Source organism: Amphiprion ocellaris, chromosome 19 (genome assembly GCF_022539595.1).
Source record: "Amphiprion ocellaris isolate individual 3 ecotype Okinawa chromosome 19, ASM2253959v1, whole genome shotgun sequence".
Taxonomy (NCBI): domain Eukaryota; kingdom Metazoa; phylum Chordata; class Actinopteri; family Pomacentridae; genus Amphiprion; species Amphiprion ocellaris.
The window spans coordinates 29,385,213-29,402,703 of NC_072784.1; the positions used below are offsets into that span (position 1 = coordinate 29,385,213).

Genomic DNA, 17,491 nt, shown 5'->3' on the forward strand with positions numbered 1-17,491 from the left:
AACTGCAGACTGTAAATTTGTAAAACTCTAAATTTCAAATAATTTCTAGACTATAACAAGTTGTTTTGATCATCATGTAAAATACTAGATTACTCATTGTTTTTATCATTTTGTGTCTCATTTTTGTAAAATTTTGTCTTGTTTTTGTTGGTTTTTTTGTCTGACTTTTGTCATTTGTGTCATGTTTTTGTCACTTTGTTTCTCATTTTTGTTGTTTTGTGTTTTGCTTTATTCTTTGTTTTGTGTATCATTTGTGTCTTTGTGTTTTTTGTCTCACTAGTGTTGTTTTTCTAGTTTTTTGTCATTTTTTTTCTCACTTTTGTCATTTTTGGTCTCGTTTGTGTCATTTGTGTAATTTTTTTGTCTCATTTTTGTCGTTTGTCCATTTTTTGTAATTTTTTTGTCTATTTTGTTTTGTCTAATTTTTTGTCGTTTTGTGTGTTGTTTTTGAAATATTTAGTCTTATTTTTGTTGTTTTTTGTTTTTTTTGTCTGACTTTTGTCGTTTTGATCATAAAGTAAAATACTTCATTGTTCAGTTCCAGATGAGGAAATGTTTTGCGCCTTTGTAGATAAACTGTGATCTGAAAGTTTCAATGTGTAAATGATAAACTGAGGCATAATATTGCTGAAAATGAACATATTTTTCTGAAGAAATTTCAGGCTGTTCATGATGTTTCATAAAAAGATAATTCCTTAAATGTGAACATTTTCAGAATGGACTTTTTTGCACTAAAACAAAGGAAAAATTTGGAGTTGTGGTTATTTATAGGTTGATTTTTTTTGTGATTTTTCTGGTGAGGCTCACTTGAGATGAAATTAGGCTGAATGTGAAACCTGAACTAAGATGAGTCTGACACCCTTGCTGTGAAGTGTTTTAATATTTCTGCTCCTCACTTTTTCTCTTGCAGGTGGAGATTCCTAATATTCTAAAGCAGAGGAAGCAACTGGCCAAGCTGGTTCTTGATTACGACTCTGCAAAGACGAGGTACAAGTCTGAACAAAACGATCAGTGGAGCCTTTATGTTTTAGTGTTTTTCAAATATCTGAGCTCTTTTTTTGCATGTGGGACTGGATGAGGTTGAAGTTAAAACTTGCAGAATTTGCTCATTGTCTAAATCTTTTAATACTTTCTGACCTCCAGGTGGTACCAGGCAACAAAGTCCAACAACCAGGCCATGGCAGCTAAAGTCGATTCGCTCAAAGACGAGATGGAGGAAGCTCTCAATAAAGTAGAAATATGCAAGGTAGATTGTGCTGCATATACAGAATTTAATAGAGAATCTAATAGCTGCACATTCCAGTCGGAGCCTCTGCAGAAGTTCAGGATCATATCTAATGAAGTGAACAAAGGAATCCTTGTACCAGGAATAGAACATGCCAGGCACAATGTTAGCACCTTGTAATTAAAGGTCATTGCTTTGTCATCTGGAGCTCATCAGTGTCTTAATGCAGACTTTTCTGGTAAATCAAAGCTTTTAGGTTGCAATCATTCCTGCTGTTTAAGGAAAAATGTGTTTTCTCGTCCTGCAGGACCAGCTCTCTGCAGACATGTACAGCTTCTCTTCCAAAGAGGGAGAACATGCTCGATACTACGTCATGGTGGGTTAACCTCAGCGTGGTGGTAAAGCCTTTTCTGAAATGCTGCTTCAAGTTTTGTTTGTGTGATCTGTTTCTATGTGTGTGTTACCAGTTATTAGAGGCCCAGGCAGATTATCACAGGAAGTCTCTGGCAGCTCTAGAGGCAGCTATACCAACCATCCAAATGCAGCAAGGTAAGGAAACAGGACATTTATATGCAAACAGTGTAAAAACATAACGTTTGCATGTCTCCGTTGTACAGATGTATTGCACGACACGAAATAACTTTCAAATGTCAAATGAGCTCTAAAACTCGCCGGCGGATTTGAAGGTTATCTTTACAAAATCACCAAAAAGACACCATTTGCCAGAGCCAGAAACTGTAAAACTTGAAAAAATCATAGAATATTTACATTTTCCCTGAATGACTTATCTGTGACGTTCCATTCTGTCAAGAGAAGTAACAAAATCTGAGCTCAAAATCAGGATATTTTATCAAAATAACTGTCTTGTTTAAAAAGTTGCCCAAAATAAAGCATTTGCACTAAACGGATTCCCTAAGAAACAGAACATTCTGCATCTTTCAGCGCCACTAGCAAAGTATGAGTAACTGAGCTGCAACTAACAGTCATGTGACACAAATTCTGGGACTTTTTGGGTTGACTAGGCAGAACTACAAGCTGTGCTTACACAATTCCAAATGTAATTTGAAAAATATCTATAGCGTGCAGAATCATCTTATTTTTAAGTATTGATTGGGGACTCCTGTATGCCCACAGTGAGGAAAAATGTAACAGGAACAACTAGAAAATCACTCACAGAGCACAGTACTCCACCAAAGCTGTTCATTCCACCTTACAGCATTGTCAGAAATGCAGCATTTTTTTTTTGTTTAGTAATGCAGCATTTGTTTATTAATTACTGATGATCAGAAATCACAGCAACATAGAATGTGTCCATTTAATATAGATGTACCCTCAAACAAAGTGACCTTGCACTGAGCACAGGTGTGTGTTCTGCATGTGTACGTTATGTACTGATACTGAATCACATGACCTAAATATGTAGCAGGCGGCGGGAATTGATTGGACTCAGAAACACCCCCACAATTTAATTAATTGTTCCTTGGATCATTTCCAATGGATAAGTCCTGATAAGTCTGCAGCCGTGGATTTGTAGCAGGATCACAATCATGTGATCGTCAGCAGACAGCTGATGTAGTGTTCACTCGTTGTCATGGTTACAGTGACATCATGATGCTATCTCGTAGTGATCCAGAAATCTTTATCAAATCCATGGATCCAGACTATAAGCTGCATCACTGCCAAAATCTAATCAGGTGGTCCTTGTGTCATTTCTGACCTTCCCTGAAAATTTCATCCAAATCTGTTAGTGTGTTTTTGAGTAATGTTGCTAACAGACAGACAGACAGACAGACAGACAAACAAACCAACGCTGACCGTTACATAACTCCGTCACATTCCTTGGCGGAGTAAAAAAACGCATGTGCAGAGGGTTAACCGTGCTTATTTCACACTATGTTTGTTAATTTTATGCAAAAGATGGCAAATTTACCAAGTTTTGTAGCTTCTTCACCACTACAATCAGAAAGAAAACTGCATATTTCAGGCTCATACTCTTAAATGTGTCAGTGACGAGAAGCTTTTTTCTCCAAAGGGCTCAGTTTTTCTGTGCATGAAACAAGGATGAGAGCTCCGCTGTCTCAAAAGACTGAATTCAGATGATCAAATGAAAACAAAAAGACTAAAGTCAGATCTTATTGCATCAGTATTTCCTGCCGATGACGGACTGTTGACGCTCCTCTCACCTAGACTCATGGATGGAGAAACCTGCGTTCGGCACGGCGCTGGAGGAGCATCTGAAGAGGAGCAACCGCGAGATCGCTCTGCCCATCGAGGCCTGCGTCATGATGCTGCTGGAGACTGGCATGAAGGAGGAGGTACCGATGGCGGAAACTCTGCCGAAGTAGGGCAAAGTTGAGGGTTAACTGAGCCCAATTTGGACAGAAATTTGTTACCGTAAAACTTTGCCGCTGCTCTCTGTTTGAGCTGGACGGAGATGTGGGTCATGTGGCGCTGCTCTCTAGAAATGATGGCATGTACAGTCTGGAAACATCTGCGGCCAACTCGTGGTCAGCTAGTCGGCCTGCGGGAATATGAACTGTGTGTGTGTGTGTGTGTGTGTGTGCATCTGTTCTCCATTAGCTTGTTCGCTGTTGCACTCTTTAAATGCAACAGTATCACTAAACTCCCCACAGAGCAGAATTTAAGACATTTTTATAAACAGAAACAGAAGTGTTTCGCCGTCTGGTTCTCTACCTGAAAGAGATGCATCTCTTTCTCATTTTTACTTCAGTTTGCATCACTTCCTCTTTGCTATTACCAACCCAGACTCACTTCTTTACTTTTTAGGAAGGAAACCAGTCACCTGTGCACTGATTTGTTCCTCGTTTCCCCTTCAGGGTCTCTTCAGGATAGCAGCCGGAGCTTCAAAGCTGAAGAAGCTAAAAGCGGCGCTGGACTGCTCCACCTCGCAGCTCGAGGAGTTCTACTCTGATCCTCACGCCGTCGCCGGTACAACCTCCGCTACAAATCCACAAAAAAGTCAAACCATCTGCTCCACATCCTTTTCTTTTTTACTCATAGCTTTTTTCTTCATTCGCAGGAGCCCTGAAGTCCTACCTCAGGGAACTTCCTGAACCTCTAATGACTTTTGGCCTGTACGACGAGTGGATACAGGCCTCCAAGTAAGAACAGGACTCTTTTAATATCCTGTAAAAAGACTCTCACGGGGCACTAATAGGCTTTAAACACACCTGGAGTAGTGCTTCAGTGCTGACAGGCTGTTTTCTGGAACTTATGTCAAGTATGTTTGTGTGTTCTCAGCGTGTCTGACCCTGACAAAAGGCTTCAGGACTTATGGGTGACATGTGACCGACTGCCAAAGACTCACAAAGCCAACCTCAGGTATGAACATCTCCAGCTCTGGACGAGTCAAATGGAGCACCGACGTGATGCAATAAGTTGTTGACACAGCAGCAAAAATGCATCAGCAGAACTGAATGTGTAGTTCGTTTCAGTTCCGTTTCTCACTTTCAGTTAAGGCTAATAACGTGGCAGAATGGACCAGTGTGCTAAATGTCATTCTGAGGCTTACAACTCTAACCTCTTTGCTTCTTCACGCCTCCAAAAACACCTGAAGCGACATAATTTCGCTCTCATTCATCAGGAACCCAAAAGGTTGAACGCAGTGGCTGAAATATATGTTAAACGTATAGAGCCCCGGTGCTATAGGTGCATATTCATTTTTGACTTGTTTTAGATTTGAAACCAGATAAAATAGATCAATCATTCTTTTGCATATAAAATCTGGGGAGTTAGACTAATATTTCATACATTCACCAGGTCTCAGAGCGCTTTTTCATTGCAGTGATGGGTTTGTAAAAATACACAATAAAGCACACAGGATACAGCTATGCTATTTCTGTATTTTGAAATAGACCAGCGTTCAACAGTTTGGGTTCAGTCAGGCTATTTCATGTTTTCCATGAAAACGCCCACTTTTATTCATGTGCTAACATAACTGCACAAGGGTTTTCTAATCATCAATTAGCCTTTCAACACCATTAACTACCACAATGTAGCATTAGAACACAGGAGTGATGGTTGCTGGAAATGTTCCTCTGTACCTCTATGGAGATATTCCATTAAAAATCAGCTGTTTCCAGCTACAATAGTCATTTACCACATTAACAATGTCTAGACTGGATTTATCATTCATTTTATGTTATCTTCATTGAAAAAAACTGCTTTTCTTTCAAACATAAGGGCATTTCTAGGTGACCTACTTTTGAATGGTAGTGTATATGTGGAAAAAAACAATATTTTTTTTTAGGCTTATTGCACTTTTAAGCAATTTATTGCACTAGTTAAGACATAAGTCAATGCATATTACTAAAACTTGGGATAGAAAGGTTATATTGATGGAAAGAAAATAAACATACACTCCAAAAAATTTCACAATATGTAAAAATGTAAGAATATGTTCTGGCAGACTTGCACAAATGGTAGATCTTATAGGGTTGACCAACTTGTGATGATCAGTTTCTTGGACGTTTTAAAGCAGTCGGAGTCTTTTGCAGGTATCTGGTGAAGTTTCTGGCTAAACTGGCTCTGGACAGTGAGGTTAATAAAATGACTCCCAGCAACATTTCCATCGTTCTGGGTCCAAACCTGCTGTGGCCCAACGCTGATGGGTGAGAATCCGGAACACTATTTATACTGATGTTTTAAATGTAAAGTGCATTGAGCTGACTGACCTTCCTCTCCTTTCTTTGGTTGCTCTCAGGTCGCTGGCTGAAATGGCTGCAGCTACATCTGTCCATGTCGTGTCCATTATCGAGCTCGTCATCCAACATGCTGACTGGTTCTTCCCTGACGGTAAAACATCTCAGCCAAAAACACTTCTTTTCTCTGTTTTATCTGAAATTAGGTCAGATTCAGTAGGACAGAAAAGAAAACAGAACTACAGGAACATTTACTCTGCATGTTGTTTCATTGGCATGTTTATTCCAGATGCCCACACATCTGCACTGCAGTGTTCTATCTGTTCATTTGATTCAGCTGCGATAGTGATTATTTGCAGAATTTTTCATTTTAACTTGAAATGTGTCGTCTCCACTTTAAAAAAAAAAAAAAAAAAAAACGCATTCAAGTTGATGCTCATCCCTGCAGGTTGCCAGAGGACATTTTTGGAAATGTTTGAAATAACAAAATAAAGTAAAAATCCATTTGAGAGGAGTCTATTCCAGATTAATTAACAAAACTAATCGTTAGCCGTGCTGGTGGCTCCCTGAGGCTGAATTCAGGCATGAAGGAGCTCTGAGCACATTACCCTTTAAACAAATGTGAATATTAGCATGCTAAAATACTCAGGATGACAGTGCTGATGTGCTGAGTATCACCTTGTTCACAAGTATTAGCATGCTAATATAAGCAAAGTAGCATTAGACACACACACATACAGTAAATTAACACATCAGTGTGTGACTAATTTAGATTTCAACTCATCCATGGCCACCAAATTTATAAATGCAAGAATGTCTGTTCTAGATTTTATAGTTTTTTGTCATCGTCTGTGTAGATTCTCAGTCATCCAGGTTCTAGTGATCATAAGAGCCTCAGTAAAAGACAACTGGACTTCTCATTTTGGCTCTTGAAGACTTTTCAGCTCTTGTTAAAGGGCTCTAAATGACTGAGGAGGAGTCCCAGATAGATATTGCGACTCACAAGTTGAGGTATCCATCCAGGCCAGAGAAAACTCAAGATGTTAACAGTCTATGTCAAGGTTTAAAAGCAGTCTCTAAACACTAATTATCAGATACTTAAATCGCAGTTTTGAAATTCTCCCCGCCACTGACTTTGGCCATTAATGGACCGTTAGCATTTGATTTGGGGGGTTACACCATACAGTGCTGTGAAAAGTATTTGCCCCCCTACAAATTTCTTCTGTTTTTGCCTATTTGTCACACTTAAATGCTTCCAATCATCAAACAGTGTTTAATGTAAGGCAAAGATAACCTAAGAAAACAAAAAAAATAATTTATTGAAGGTGAAGCACAAAAAGGCTCTGCAGCAGGACAATGACCCAAAGAACACCAGCAAGTCCACCTCTGAATGGCTCAAAAAGAAGCGGCCGAGTCAAAGTCCAGACTTGAATCCAATTCAGATGCTGTGACAAGACCTTAAAATGGCAGTTCATGATCAAAAACCCTCTAATGTGACCAAATTAAAACTGTTCTGCAGAGAAGAGTGGACCAGAATTCCTCCATCGTGATGTAAAGACTAATCACAAGCTGGAACAAACATTTAACTGCAGCCGTTGCTACCAGACCAGTTATTAGGTTCAGGGGGGCAATTACTTTATCACAGGGGTGATACAGGCTTTCAGTAAATCATCATTTAAAAACTGTACTATATGTATTGTGGATTATCTCTGTCTAATGTGAAACAAATATAAATATTAGTTTGATGATCTGGAACATTTAAGAGTGAGAAATATGCAAAAATAGAAGATTTCTGTAGGGGGGCATTTAGTTTTTCACAGAGGTGATATCGGTTTTCAGTAAATCATCATTTAAAAACTAAATTTGGTGTTTTGTAGGTTTTCTCTGTATAATATTCAATAAATGTAAGTATTAATTTGTTGATCTGGAACATTTAAGAGTAAGAAATGTGCAAAAATAGGGGGGCAATTACTTTTTCACAGGGGTGATCATCAATTAATCATAATTTAATAACTGCATTTTGTGTTTTGTGTGTAATTTTTGTCTAATATTCAATAAATAAAAGTATTAGTTTGATGATCTGGAACATTTAAGAGTGAGAAATATGCAGAAATAGAAGATTTCTGCAAAGGAGCAATTTTTTCACAAATATGATATAAATTTTCAGTAAATCATCATTTAAACACTGCTCTCTGTATTGTGGGTTATCCCTGTATAATATTCAATAATTTTAAGTATTAGTTTGTTGATTTGGAACATTTAAGAGTGAGAAATATGCAAAAATAGGGGGCCATTACTTTTTCTGTATATCTGGGACACCTCATCAATCTGTTAGGACTAAAGAAGGATCTCTCTGAAGGTGAAACGTCTGCTGGCATTTACTGAAGCTCTGAGGACAGTTTGTCTTTATAATCTTCACCGTCTCTCGTGTTTTTGCTTCCTCCCTCCAGAGGTGGACTTCAACGTGTCGGGCATGTTCGCCATGCCCACCCATCCATCCACCCCGGACCCCGAGTTCGGCCTGGACCGGAGGCGTCCCGGCAGCCTGGGGCAGGACGGGGACAGTCACGCCCCCCGTAAAGACAGGTACCTGTCTCGCCCCAACCTCAGCCTCAGCCTGCCCCTCACTCTCCCGTCCCGCCCCAAGACACTGAGCAGGCAGGAGTCCCGAGGCCCGGCAGTGTCGGCCCTTTATGTAGTGGCCGACGAGTCCATCAGAGTCACTGAAACGCCCACTGAAGATCTGCCCAGTCCAGACTTCAAAGCTGCTCCGTAGCCTCGCATAGCTCCCAGTTACTCACAGTGCAAAGAAAGGAATGATGTATTCTATGATTTCTGTTTCGTCACCAGTTAATCAGTTATGTTTTCCTCCCGGTCGGTACAGAACATGATGAAAAAGTTCTTTTTTTCCAGATATCTTACCTTCAATATCACCACTTTGAGTTTCATTTCTCTTGTGTTACTGCTGTGTACTGCTTGTGTTATCTCCTTAATTTCCTATTAAAGCTTAGGTCACACTGTAGGTTGCTGGTTTTATGTTTTGTGTGGGCTTCCTGTGTTGCATTTCGTCCGTACGGTGTGGCATCTGTTCCTTCTGTCCCTGCAGCGATGTTCAAAACTTGTTCTATTTTAAAGGTCACTGTCATGTGGTTTTATGTCCTCTTTGGGTTCTTCTTTCTGAGCCGGTTTCACTCAGCTCAGGAAGTCGCGTCTCTTTCTGTCTCGCAATGCTGTTTTTGTGGGTTTTTTTCTCTCCTGCCTCTTCACTCTGTCTGATGGCGTTTGGTTTGCCCTCCTGAACTCTCTCCCCTCTCCCCCCCTCCCTAGCTCTGCTAACAAACAGCCGGTGCCTACTCCTCGCAGAGCCGGCGCTGTAAATAGAAAGTCACCACTAACCTCACCCACCTTCCATCCCCCTTTGCCCCCTCTGGAAGCCGCGGCTCCTCCCCAGCTCGAGCCTCTGTCCCCGGCCGCAGAGGCTGAGCAGCCCGGCCTGAGCGGCGCTGGTGGTGGTGGTGGTGGTGGTGGTCTGGGTGGTGGTGGGGTCCAGGTAGCCACAGTGCAGTTTGTAACCCAGCTCAGCGCAGAGGAGAGCAGGTAAGGAGCGAGCTGAGGTAGCGACAATACTCCACCGTCTGCTCGCAGCCAATCAGCCCGTCCGGAGCTCGGCCACCTTTTACGTTTGTCTTGTGTTTGATTGTTTTGTTTTTAATTTACAGCTCCCGTACTGGAAGTCATAAACAAGAAAATCATGATATTAACACTGTCTACAGCCGGGGTGTCAAACTCATCTTAGTCCAGGTCCACATTCAGCCCAGTTTGAACTAAAGTGATCCAGACCAGTAAAATCACAGCATAATAACCTATAAATAACCACAACTCCTAATGTTTCCTTTGTTTTAGAGCAAAAAAGTCCATTCTGAAAATGTTAACATTTAAGGAATAATCTTTTTACCAAACATTATGAACAACATGAAATTTCTAAAGAAAAATAATTCAATTTCAACAACATTATGCCTCAATCTGTTATGAGCAATCTGTTATTTTACTTTATGATTAAAACAACTTGTCATGGTCTGGAAATTATTTTAAATTTATAGTTTTACAAATCTACAATTTGTATTTAAAATCTTCTCTGTAATTTTTACACTTTACAAAGTCGTCCCATGGGCCGGATTGGACCCTCTGGTCGGCCGCTTTTGGCCCGTGGGCCGCATGTTTGACACCCCTGCTCTACAGCTTTTAATTTAGCTTCATTAATTAAGAATGTGATGCCGTGGAAATCATGTGATGCTTAGTTCACCCTGATCACTGCTTGTGGTGACTGACTGAAACCAGTCTGTGTTTAAAGACGTCCTTCCTGTCTGTCTGCTTATCAGCATGTCCGTCTGATTTAGCATGCATCACTGATTCTGCATCCTTTTCCCTTTATCACTTTTCTAAATGGTTCATCAAACGTAATTCGTCTGTGAATGGAGAGATTGTTTCGTATATTGTGCATGAGTTCCTGTTCAGGTGTTGTTCGTTAGTCTAAAGGAAGATGTAGATGATTTAACATTTACACCTGTTGTTGTATTTCCACAGCCCCGCCCATGAGCTCACGTCCACCCCCCCTCCCCAGAGGAATGGTTCGTCCCACCAGCTCTTAGTCGGAACCCCCCACTCTCAGGGCGGCTCCAGGGGTCCGAGTCCTCACATGACCCGCAGAGGTGACGAAACCTACAATCCTGTTCCAGATGTTTGGTATAACAATATACTGTTTTCCTCTGAAGGGACAGAGAAATGTCAGTTTTAAGATAGAAATAAGAAGTTTCTACAAAGTGAAAAATATAAAATGCTCAAGTTTGTACACAACCTTTAAACAGCCAATACACCTCATGTCCATTTAGAATAAAGTAACCAATGATGAAGGCAGTTACTGAGATGCAAACGAGGCAAATTGAGCTCATTATTCAGAACGCTGACAGTATAACATCTCATCCTGGAGTTACGCTCCTTTTTTTCTGCCATATCCAAAAGAGGTCAAATTTAGTAGAACAGAAAGGAAAACAGAACTTGTTTCGTCAGCGTGTTTATTCCAGATGCCCAAACATCTGCACTGCAGTGTTCCATCTGTCCATTCAGTTCAGCTGCAATAGTGATTATTTGTAGAGTTTCTCATTTTAACTTGGAATGTTTTGTCTTGACTTTGGAAAAAAAACTGCATTCAAGTTAATGCCCATTCCCCCAGATAGATACTGCGATCCACAAGTTGAGGTATCCATCCAGGCCAGAGAAAACTCAGCGTGTTCAGAGTAGAAACCTCTTTGTCAAGCTGGAAAAGCTGTCTCTAAACGCTAATTATCAGATACTTACACTGCAGTCACCACTAACTTGGGTCAATAATGGACCGTTAGACTTTGAATTTGTGGTTGACACCATACAGTGCTGAGAAAAGTATTTGCCCCCTGACAAATTTCTTCTATTTCTGCCTGTTTTCACACTTAAATGTTTCAGATCATCAAACCAATTTTAATATAAGGGAAAGATAACTCAAGAGTTATCGCTGTCTAATATTCAATAAATATAAATATTAGTTTAGTTTTGGTCATAATTAAATGAAGTAAAAGTCAAGTTTGAGAGGAATCGATCCAACATTAAAACTGCTAACAGTGTTGGACGGATCCTCGCATCTTTGCTGGTCAGTCAATCCAAGCATGTCCACCAGGTGGCGCTGTGACTGAGAGTGTATTTCGACCTCTGGCCTTTTTGATGGCGACCTATCAAAACTGTCCACCAGGTGGCGCTATCACTGTGAATGCATATCGACCTAGGTATGTTATCAGGGCCGGACTGTGATCAGCAGATCAGAGCATGTACAGACTAGTAATACAGCATTTCCTGTGTCACGGCGAATTGTCGAACTTCCACCAGCCGCCATTTCCACACCCTCAGACTTTTGCGGAGCATTTTGAGAACTTTTAATCACCCACGCCTGGAGTACATCCTGGCCAAATTTGAACTCTGTTGGGGTTACCCCATGTGAGTTTATAGCTTTTGAAAATGTGCAAAAATTGGGACAAAATCATCCAAAATATGTCACATAATTCAAAATGACCGACTTCCTGTTGTGTTTTAGGTATGGTTGTCTATTACATTTTTATGCACTTTGATGAGTTACATCTGTGTTCTACATTTCATAGCTATGTCACGTACTGGCCGTAATTTCCAGGTGGTGCTGTTGGCTCACACCTATGCAATTTCCCTAAAATATCAAGTTTATCGCCGGTCCTGATGTGTGTGGCAATTTTCACACGTTTTCAGTCAAAAACACTTCTTTCCTCTGTTTTATCTGAAAGATGTCAGATTCAGTAGGACAGAAAAGAAAACGGAACCATGGGAAAATGTTGTTTTGTTGGCATGTTCATTCCAGATGCCCAAACATCTGCACTGCAGCATTCTATCAGTCCATTCAGTGAAGCTGCTACACAAATTATTTGCAGAATTTTTCATTTTAACTTGGAATGTGTTGTCTTCACTTTAAAAAAAAACCCTGCCTTGTCAAGTTGATGCTCATTCCTGCAGGTTGCCAGAGGGCATTTTTGGAAATGTTGGAGATAATTAAATGAAGTAGAAGTCAGTTTCAGAGGAGTGTATTCCTCTTATTTATTTATAGGTTATTATCTGTTATTGTCCTGGTCCTATATGTGGCCCCTGAACTAAAGATTCTGTTTTCCTGTGAAGGCACCAAGAAACAGGCCCCCGCTCCACCCAAACAGGCCAGCCCCTTCGCCTCTCAGCCTGGCAGCACCCAGACGCCCGGTTCCCCTCATCACCCGCCCATCACGCCCCGTCGTCTGCACAGCAAAGACGCCCTGATCCACGCCCCGAGCCACCCGCCGCCGCAGCCCCCTCAGCCCCAGCAGGCCCAGGGGGAGTCGGAGTCCTCTCCACCCAGCTCCCCCACCCCTCCGGACACTCCGCCTCACGACGGATCCAACCCTCTCTCCTACCACTCCGGGTCCCTGCCTCGACCCTCCAGGCCGGCGCCGAGGCCTCGACCCCGACCCAGCATGCCGCCGCCCCCGCAGCCTGCAGCAAACGACAACGATAACGGAATATGTGGCTCCGCCTCCAAGATCATAACAGGTAAACTGTTGCAAATTTAGGTTTTTCTGTATTTTTAAAGTAATATATAAATAGAAATAGCACAGAATTTCAGTGTAAAATAGTAGAAGAAAGTGTGCTAAATGTGTGTGTGCAACATGTTTACTACATTATGATCATGTTTTTCCGTTAAGCTCCAAATAGAGCAGTTTATTTGGCTGGACCATTTTGCAGTGCAGTACTTCACAAAACAGGAGTCTTAAAGGTGGTGTGCATCAATAATAATATATAATAATATATATAGTATCAGGGGCAATATGCATTTTAAATATCAAAGATAAATAACATGAAATGCAGAAAGAAGGTGTTATAATGTTATATATTTTAGAATTTGTAATACGCATAATATATTTAAAGTCCCCCTCTATAATAATTAACCTGTAATACTGCATCATAATTTATTTATTCTGCTTCATTTTGAGTTATTAATCTGAAATTGCAGTGAATCTAGTAACTACAGCTGTCGAATGCAAGAAGCAGAGCACAATGTCAAGTATTACTGTGAATTATAGTAGTATCTAAGTTTAGAGTGGCAGAAAATGAAAAGGAATACTACAGTACTTTAGCAAATGTCCAACTGGTCCAAATGGTTTGACCATTTTACAGTGCAGTGGGGCACAAAACAGGACTCTTAAAGGTGGTGTGCATAAATACAAAGTGAAATTTAAAAATCCTACTTAGGTGAAGATGTAGAAGTATCAGTATGCACTTTAAATATCAAAAATAAATAACATGATATGCAGGAAGAAGGTGTTATAATGTGAATTTTCGTATTTGTTATACGTGTAATATACTTAAAGTCCACCTCTATAATAATTAAACTGTAATACTGCATCATAATTTATTTATTCTACTTTATTTTGTGTTATTATTGTGAAGTTGCAATGTTTCTAGTAATTACAGCTGTTGAATACAAGAAGCAGAGTATAATGTGAAGTATTAATATGAATTACATTACTGTTAAAGTGGCAGAACATAGCAAAACTACAGTACTGAAGAAAACGTACTCTTTGGACCACATCGTCCTCAGTGACGTTTGTAAAACATGTTTTCTCTCTGAAATCACTCGCTGCTCGTCTGATACTGTGTTAACTTCAGTATTGAGTGATTTCAGCCTCCTCTCAGGGCCTCGCTGTATTTAAGCTCTGTGGCTTTTGGTTTCTGTCTCACGGTGTCTCGCACACTAAATGGAACTGTGGTGATCTGAAGCATGACAGGAAATGTGTAAATATTGCAGATGTGTGAGCTGCCGGCCTGCCTGTAAGATGAGCTTTGCAAGGCAGGTAATGGTAAGGATCTGACAGGCTGATGCGTTTGGCCTCGCTTCTGTGTCCGCCTGCATGTTTGTGCGTCGTTTGCTCAGTGTGTAGTTGTACGCAGCATCACCCTATACATGCAGTATCTCACAAAAGTGAGTACACCCCTCACATTTCTGCAAATATATAATTATATCTTTTCATGGAACAACACTGAAAAAATGACACTTTGATACAATGTAAAGCTTGTATGACTAAATTTTCTGTCCCCTCAAAATAACTCAACACATTGCCTTCAGTGTCTAAACTGCTGGCAACAAAAGTGAGTACACCCTTAAGTGAAAATGTCCAAATTGGGCTCAGTTAGCCATTTTCCCTCTCTGGTGTCATGCAGCTCGTTAGTGTTGCAAGGTCTCAGGTGTGAATGGGGAGCAGGTGTGTTAAATTTGAAGACAGTCTGAAACTGAGCTGCATCACGGTTGCAAACGCCCTACAGCGGTTTAACAGGACAGGTTCCACTCAGAAACAGCCTCACCATGGTCGGTTGAGTGCACATGCTCAGCGTCATATCCAGAGGCTGTCTTTGGAAAGTAGACATGAGTGCTGCCAGCATTGCTGTAGAGGTTGAAGGGGTGGGGGGGGTCAGACCATACGCCACACACTGCATCAAATTGGTCTGCATGGCTGTCGTCCCAGAAGGAAGCCTCTACTACAGATGATGCACAAGAACGCCTGCAAACAGTTTGCTAAAGACAAGTAGGCTAAGGACATGGATTACTGGAACCATGTCCTGTGGTCTGATGAGACCAAGATAAACTTATTTGTTTAGATGGTGTCAAGCATGTGTGGCTGCAACCAGGTGAGGAGCACAAAGACCACAGTCAAGCATGGTGGTGGGAGTATCATGGTCTGGGGCTGCATGAGTGCTGCCAGCACTGGGGAGCTACAGTTTATTGAGGGAACCATGAATGCCAACATGTACTGTGACGTACTGAAGCAGCGCATGATCCTCTCCCTTCAGAAACAGGACAGTATTCCAGCATGTTAACGACCCCAAACACACCTCCAACACAACCACTGCCCTGCTAAAGAAGCTGAGGGTAAAGGTGATGGAGTGGCCAAGCATGTCTCCAGACCTAAACCCTGTTGAACATCTGTGGGCATCCTCAGATGGAAGGTGGAGGTGAGCAAGGTCTCCAACATCCACCTGCTCCGTGATGTCACCATGTAGGAGTGAAAGATGGTTCCAGTGGGAACCTCTGAAGCTCTGGTGAACTCCATGAATAAGAGGGTTCAGACAGTGCTGGAAAATAATGGTGGCCACACAAAATATTGACACTGTGGGCCCAATTTGGACATTTTCACTTAGGGGTGTACTCACTTTTGTTGCCAGCGGTTTAGACATTAACGGCTGTGTGTTGAGTTATTTTGACAGGACAGTAAATTTATACTGTTACACAAGCTGTATACCGACTACTTTACATCGTATCAAAGTGTCATTTCTTCAGTGTTGTCCCATGAAAAGATATCATTAAATATTTGCAGAAATGTGAGATACTGTATGCTCATGTATAGTGGTGTGTGTTTGTCCTGCATTTTAACCGCCTGCAGACTAACAGGCTTGTGTTTCCCCGGTGTGGAGGTTGGATGGCTTCTGGCTGCTAACAGGTTTCTGTGATAACTAACAGTGTGCTGTTTGTTCATTCTCTTGCACCGTCATTAAAAACGTGTTGCATTCAAAGATTAACACACCAAGGAAACTCTCCAATAACCGCATCCACCTCTAAGAGGATCCAGGTTTGATTAGATTTGACAATAATAAGAGCAGTCCTTGGTGTCTTACTGAGTGTGTGTGCGCTCCCCGGTGTGTATTCTGTTGTTTGGTGTGCTGATGTTGTTTGCTGACTGCTGCCCTGACTGTGCTGTGCAGACGGAGGCCTCGTCCTGAAGGGGACTGGACGAGCCTTCATCCCTGAGGTGATGGCAGACCAACCAGGAGAGAGCTCTGCTGGCCAGGAACCCACCACCACCACCCTCCCAGCCCTGCAGACAGACGCCAACATCCACTCAGAGACCACCGCTCTGTGAGGAGACTGACCTCCACATTCGGCTAAAATATCCGACAGGTAACCCCTGAACGCGTCCAGCTCTTTAGGCTCCACCCACATGACGCCGGACGGCTTCCTGGAAACAAACCTTTTCCTCCTGACTCGAACCAGAAAGCTCATCCTGCAGCGGTGGTTTAAACCACAGAGCTCCTGTCCAGCCTCCACATTCAGCCTTCTTGCTCCATTTACTGCTGGGGATTTTGACATTGGACTGCAGAGCCTAATAGGACTTGAACATGTAACCTCAATAACATAGCAGCTGACCTCAAAGGGTGCTGGCAAAGCTTTCTCTCTTCTCCTGTTTCTTTTTGAGATCTTGCCATCGATGCTAAAGATTCTTTTGGAAATCTGAATCTGCTTTAAGTAACAGATTTCCCCACATAGACCCACTGGTATTTTTTCAGTTGTTTGGAGATATTTGAATTAGAACCAGCCACTCATGATGTATTTGTCATGAAATTGCTCAGACATTTTCCAGCGTATCAGTTTCAACTGCCTGAATGAGTTTTTTTTTTTAGTAAAGGACCAAAGGACCGGCTGTGGGCCAAAGAACATTCAGTTCAAATTCAGAGCTGATCAGCTTATTTTAAGGTTGCTAATGACCAAATGTTTGGCAAGAGTGCAATAAAAAACACTTCCAGTGGTGTCCATCCACAGCACAGATACTGCCGTGTTTGGTATTTCAGGCAGTTTTACTTCATTATCTCTAATTATCCAAATCTAGGGCGGATTTTACTTGATTTCCACCGAGCTGAATCGGAAAAATGTATTCGATGCTCATTTTTTTAATATGAAAAGGGATTTTTTCAGCTAAATAGATTATAACATGCAACTGATCACTCCTACTTAAAACTCAAAGCTTTGACTAAATACAGCCAAATTATTGAAATCGTCTTTGTGTATAATTTTTTCACGACTTTTTTTTTTTTTTTTTTTAAAGAAATTTTTCAGCTTTTTTTTTTTTTTTTTTTTTTATTACTACCCAGCATTTTTATGGTGGTTCTTCTGAACATAATGCATTATACAGTGCATCATTACTCCTGATGATTAAAGATCGTTCAACCTGATGCATCTTTCGGCTTTTTCTTATTTTGT

The 17,491-nt window shown here is 41.2% G+C and overlaps 1 protein-coding gene across 4 annotated transcripts in view; it reads left to right on the top strand.

The window, feature by feature from the left end:
• Nucleotides 1-17,463, top strand: part of arhgap17b (Rho GTPase activating protein 17b) — a 36,559-nt gene extending 19,096 nt beyond the window's left edge. Inside the window, exons 6-21 of one of the 4 annotated variants that reach the window (XM_035954344.2) lie at nt 911-987; nt 1,144-1,246; nt 1,533-1,601; nt 1,693-1,774; nt 3,413-3,540; nt 4,063-4,174; nt 4,266-4,347; nt 4,487-4,567; nt 5,743-5,856; nt 5,949-6,040; nt 8,337-8,472; nt 9,214-9,483; nt 10,471-10,595; nt 12,610-13,014; nt 14,270-14,321; nt 16,219-16,359. In XM_035954344.2, coding sequence (XP_035810237.2) covers nt 911-987; nt 1,144-1,246; nt 1,533-1,601; nt 1,693-1,774; nt 3,413-3,540; nt 4,063-4,174; nt 4,266-4,347; nt 4,487-4,567; nt 5,743-5,856; nt 5,949-6,040; nt 8,337-8,472; nt 9,214-9,483; nt 10,471-10,595; nt 12,610-13,014; nt 14,270-14,277 — 1,884 coding nt within the window. In that variant the 3' untranslated portion in view covers nt 14,278-14,321; nt 16,219-16,359. Of the gene's footprint in view, nt 1-910; nt 988-1,143; nt 1,247-1,532; nt 1,602-1,692; nt 1,775-3,412; nt 3,541-4,062; nt 4,175-4,265; nt 4,348-4,486; nt 4,568-5,742; nt 5,857-5,948; nt 6,041-8,336; nt 8,473-9,213; nt 9,484-10,470; nt 10,596-12,609; nt 13,015-14,269; nt 14,322-16,218 lie in introns of all 4 variants that reach the window. The other 3 variants (XM_035954345.2, XM_023283599.3, XM_035954346.2) reach the window with 3 other exon arrangements.
• The last annotated feature ends 28 nt before the right edge of the window (nt 17,464-17,491 follow it).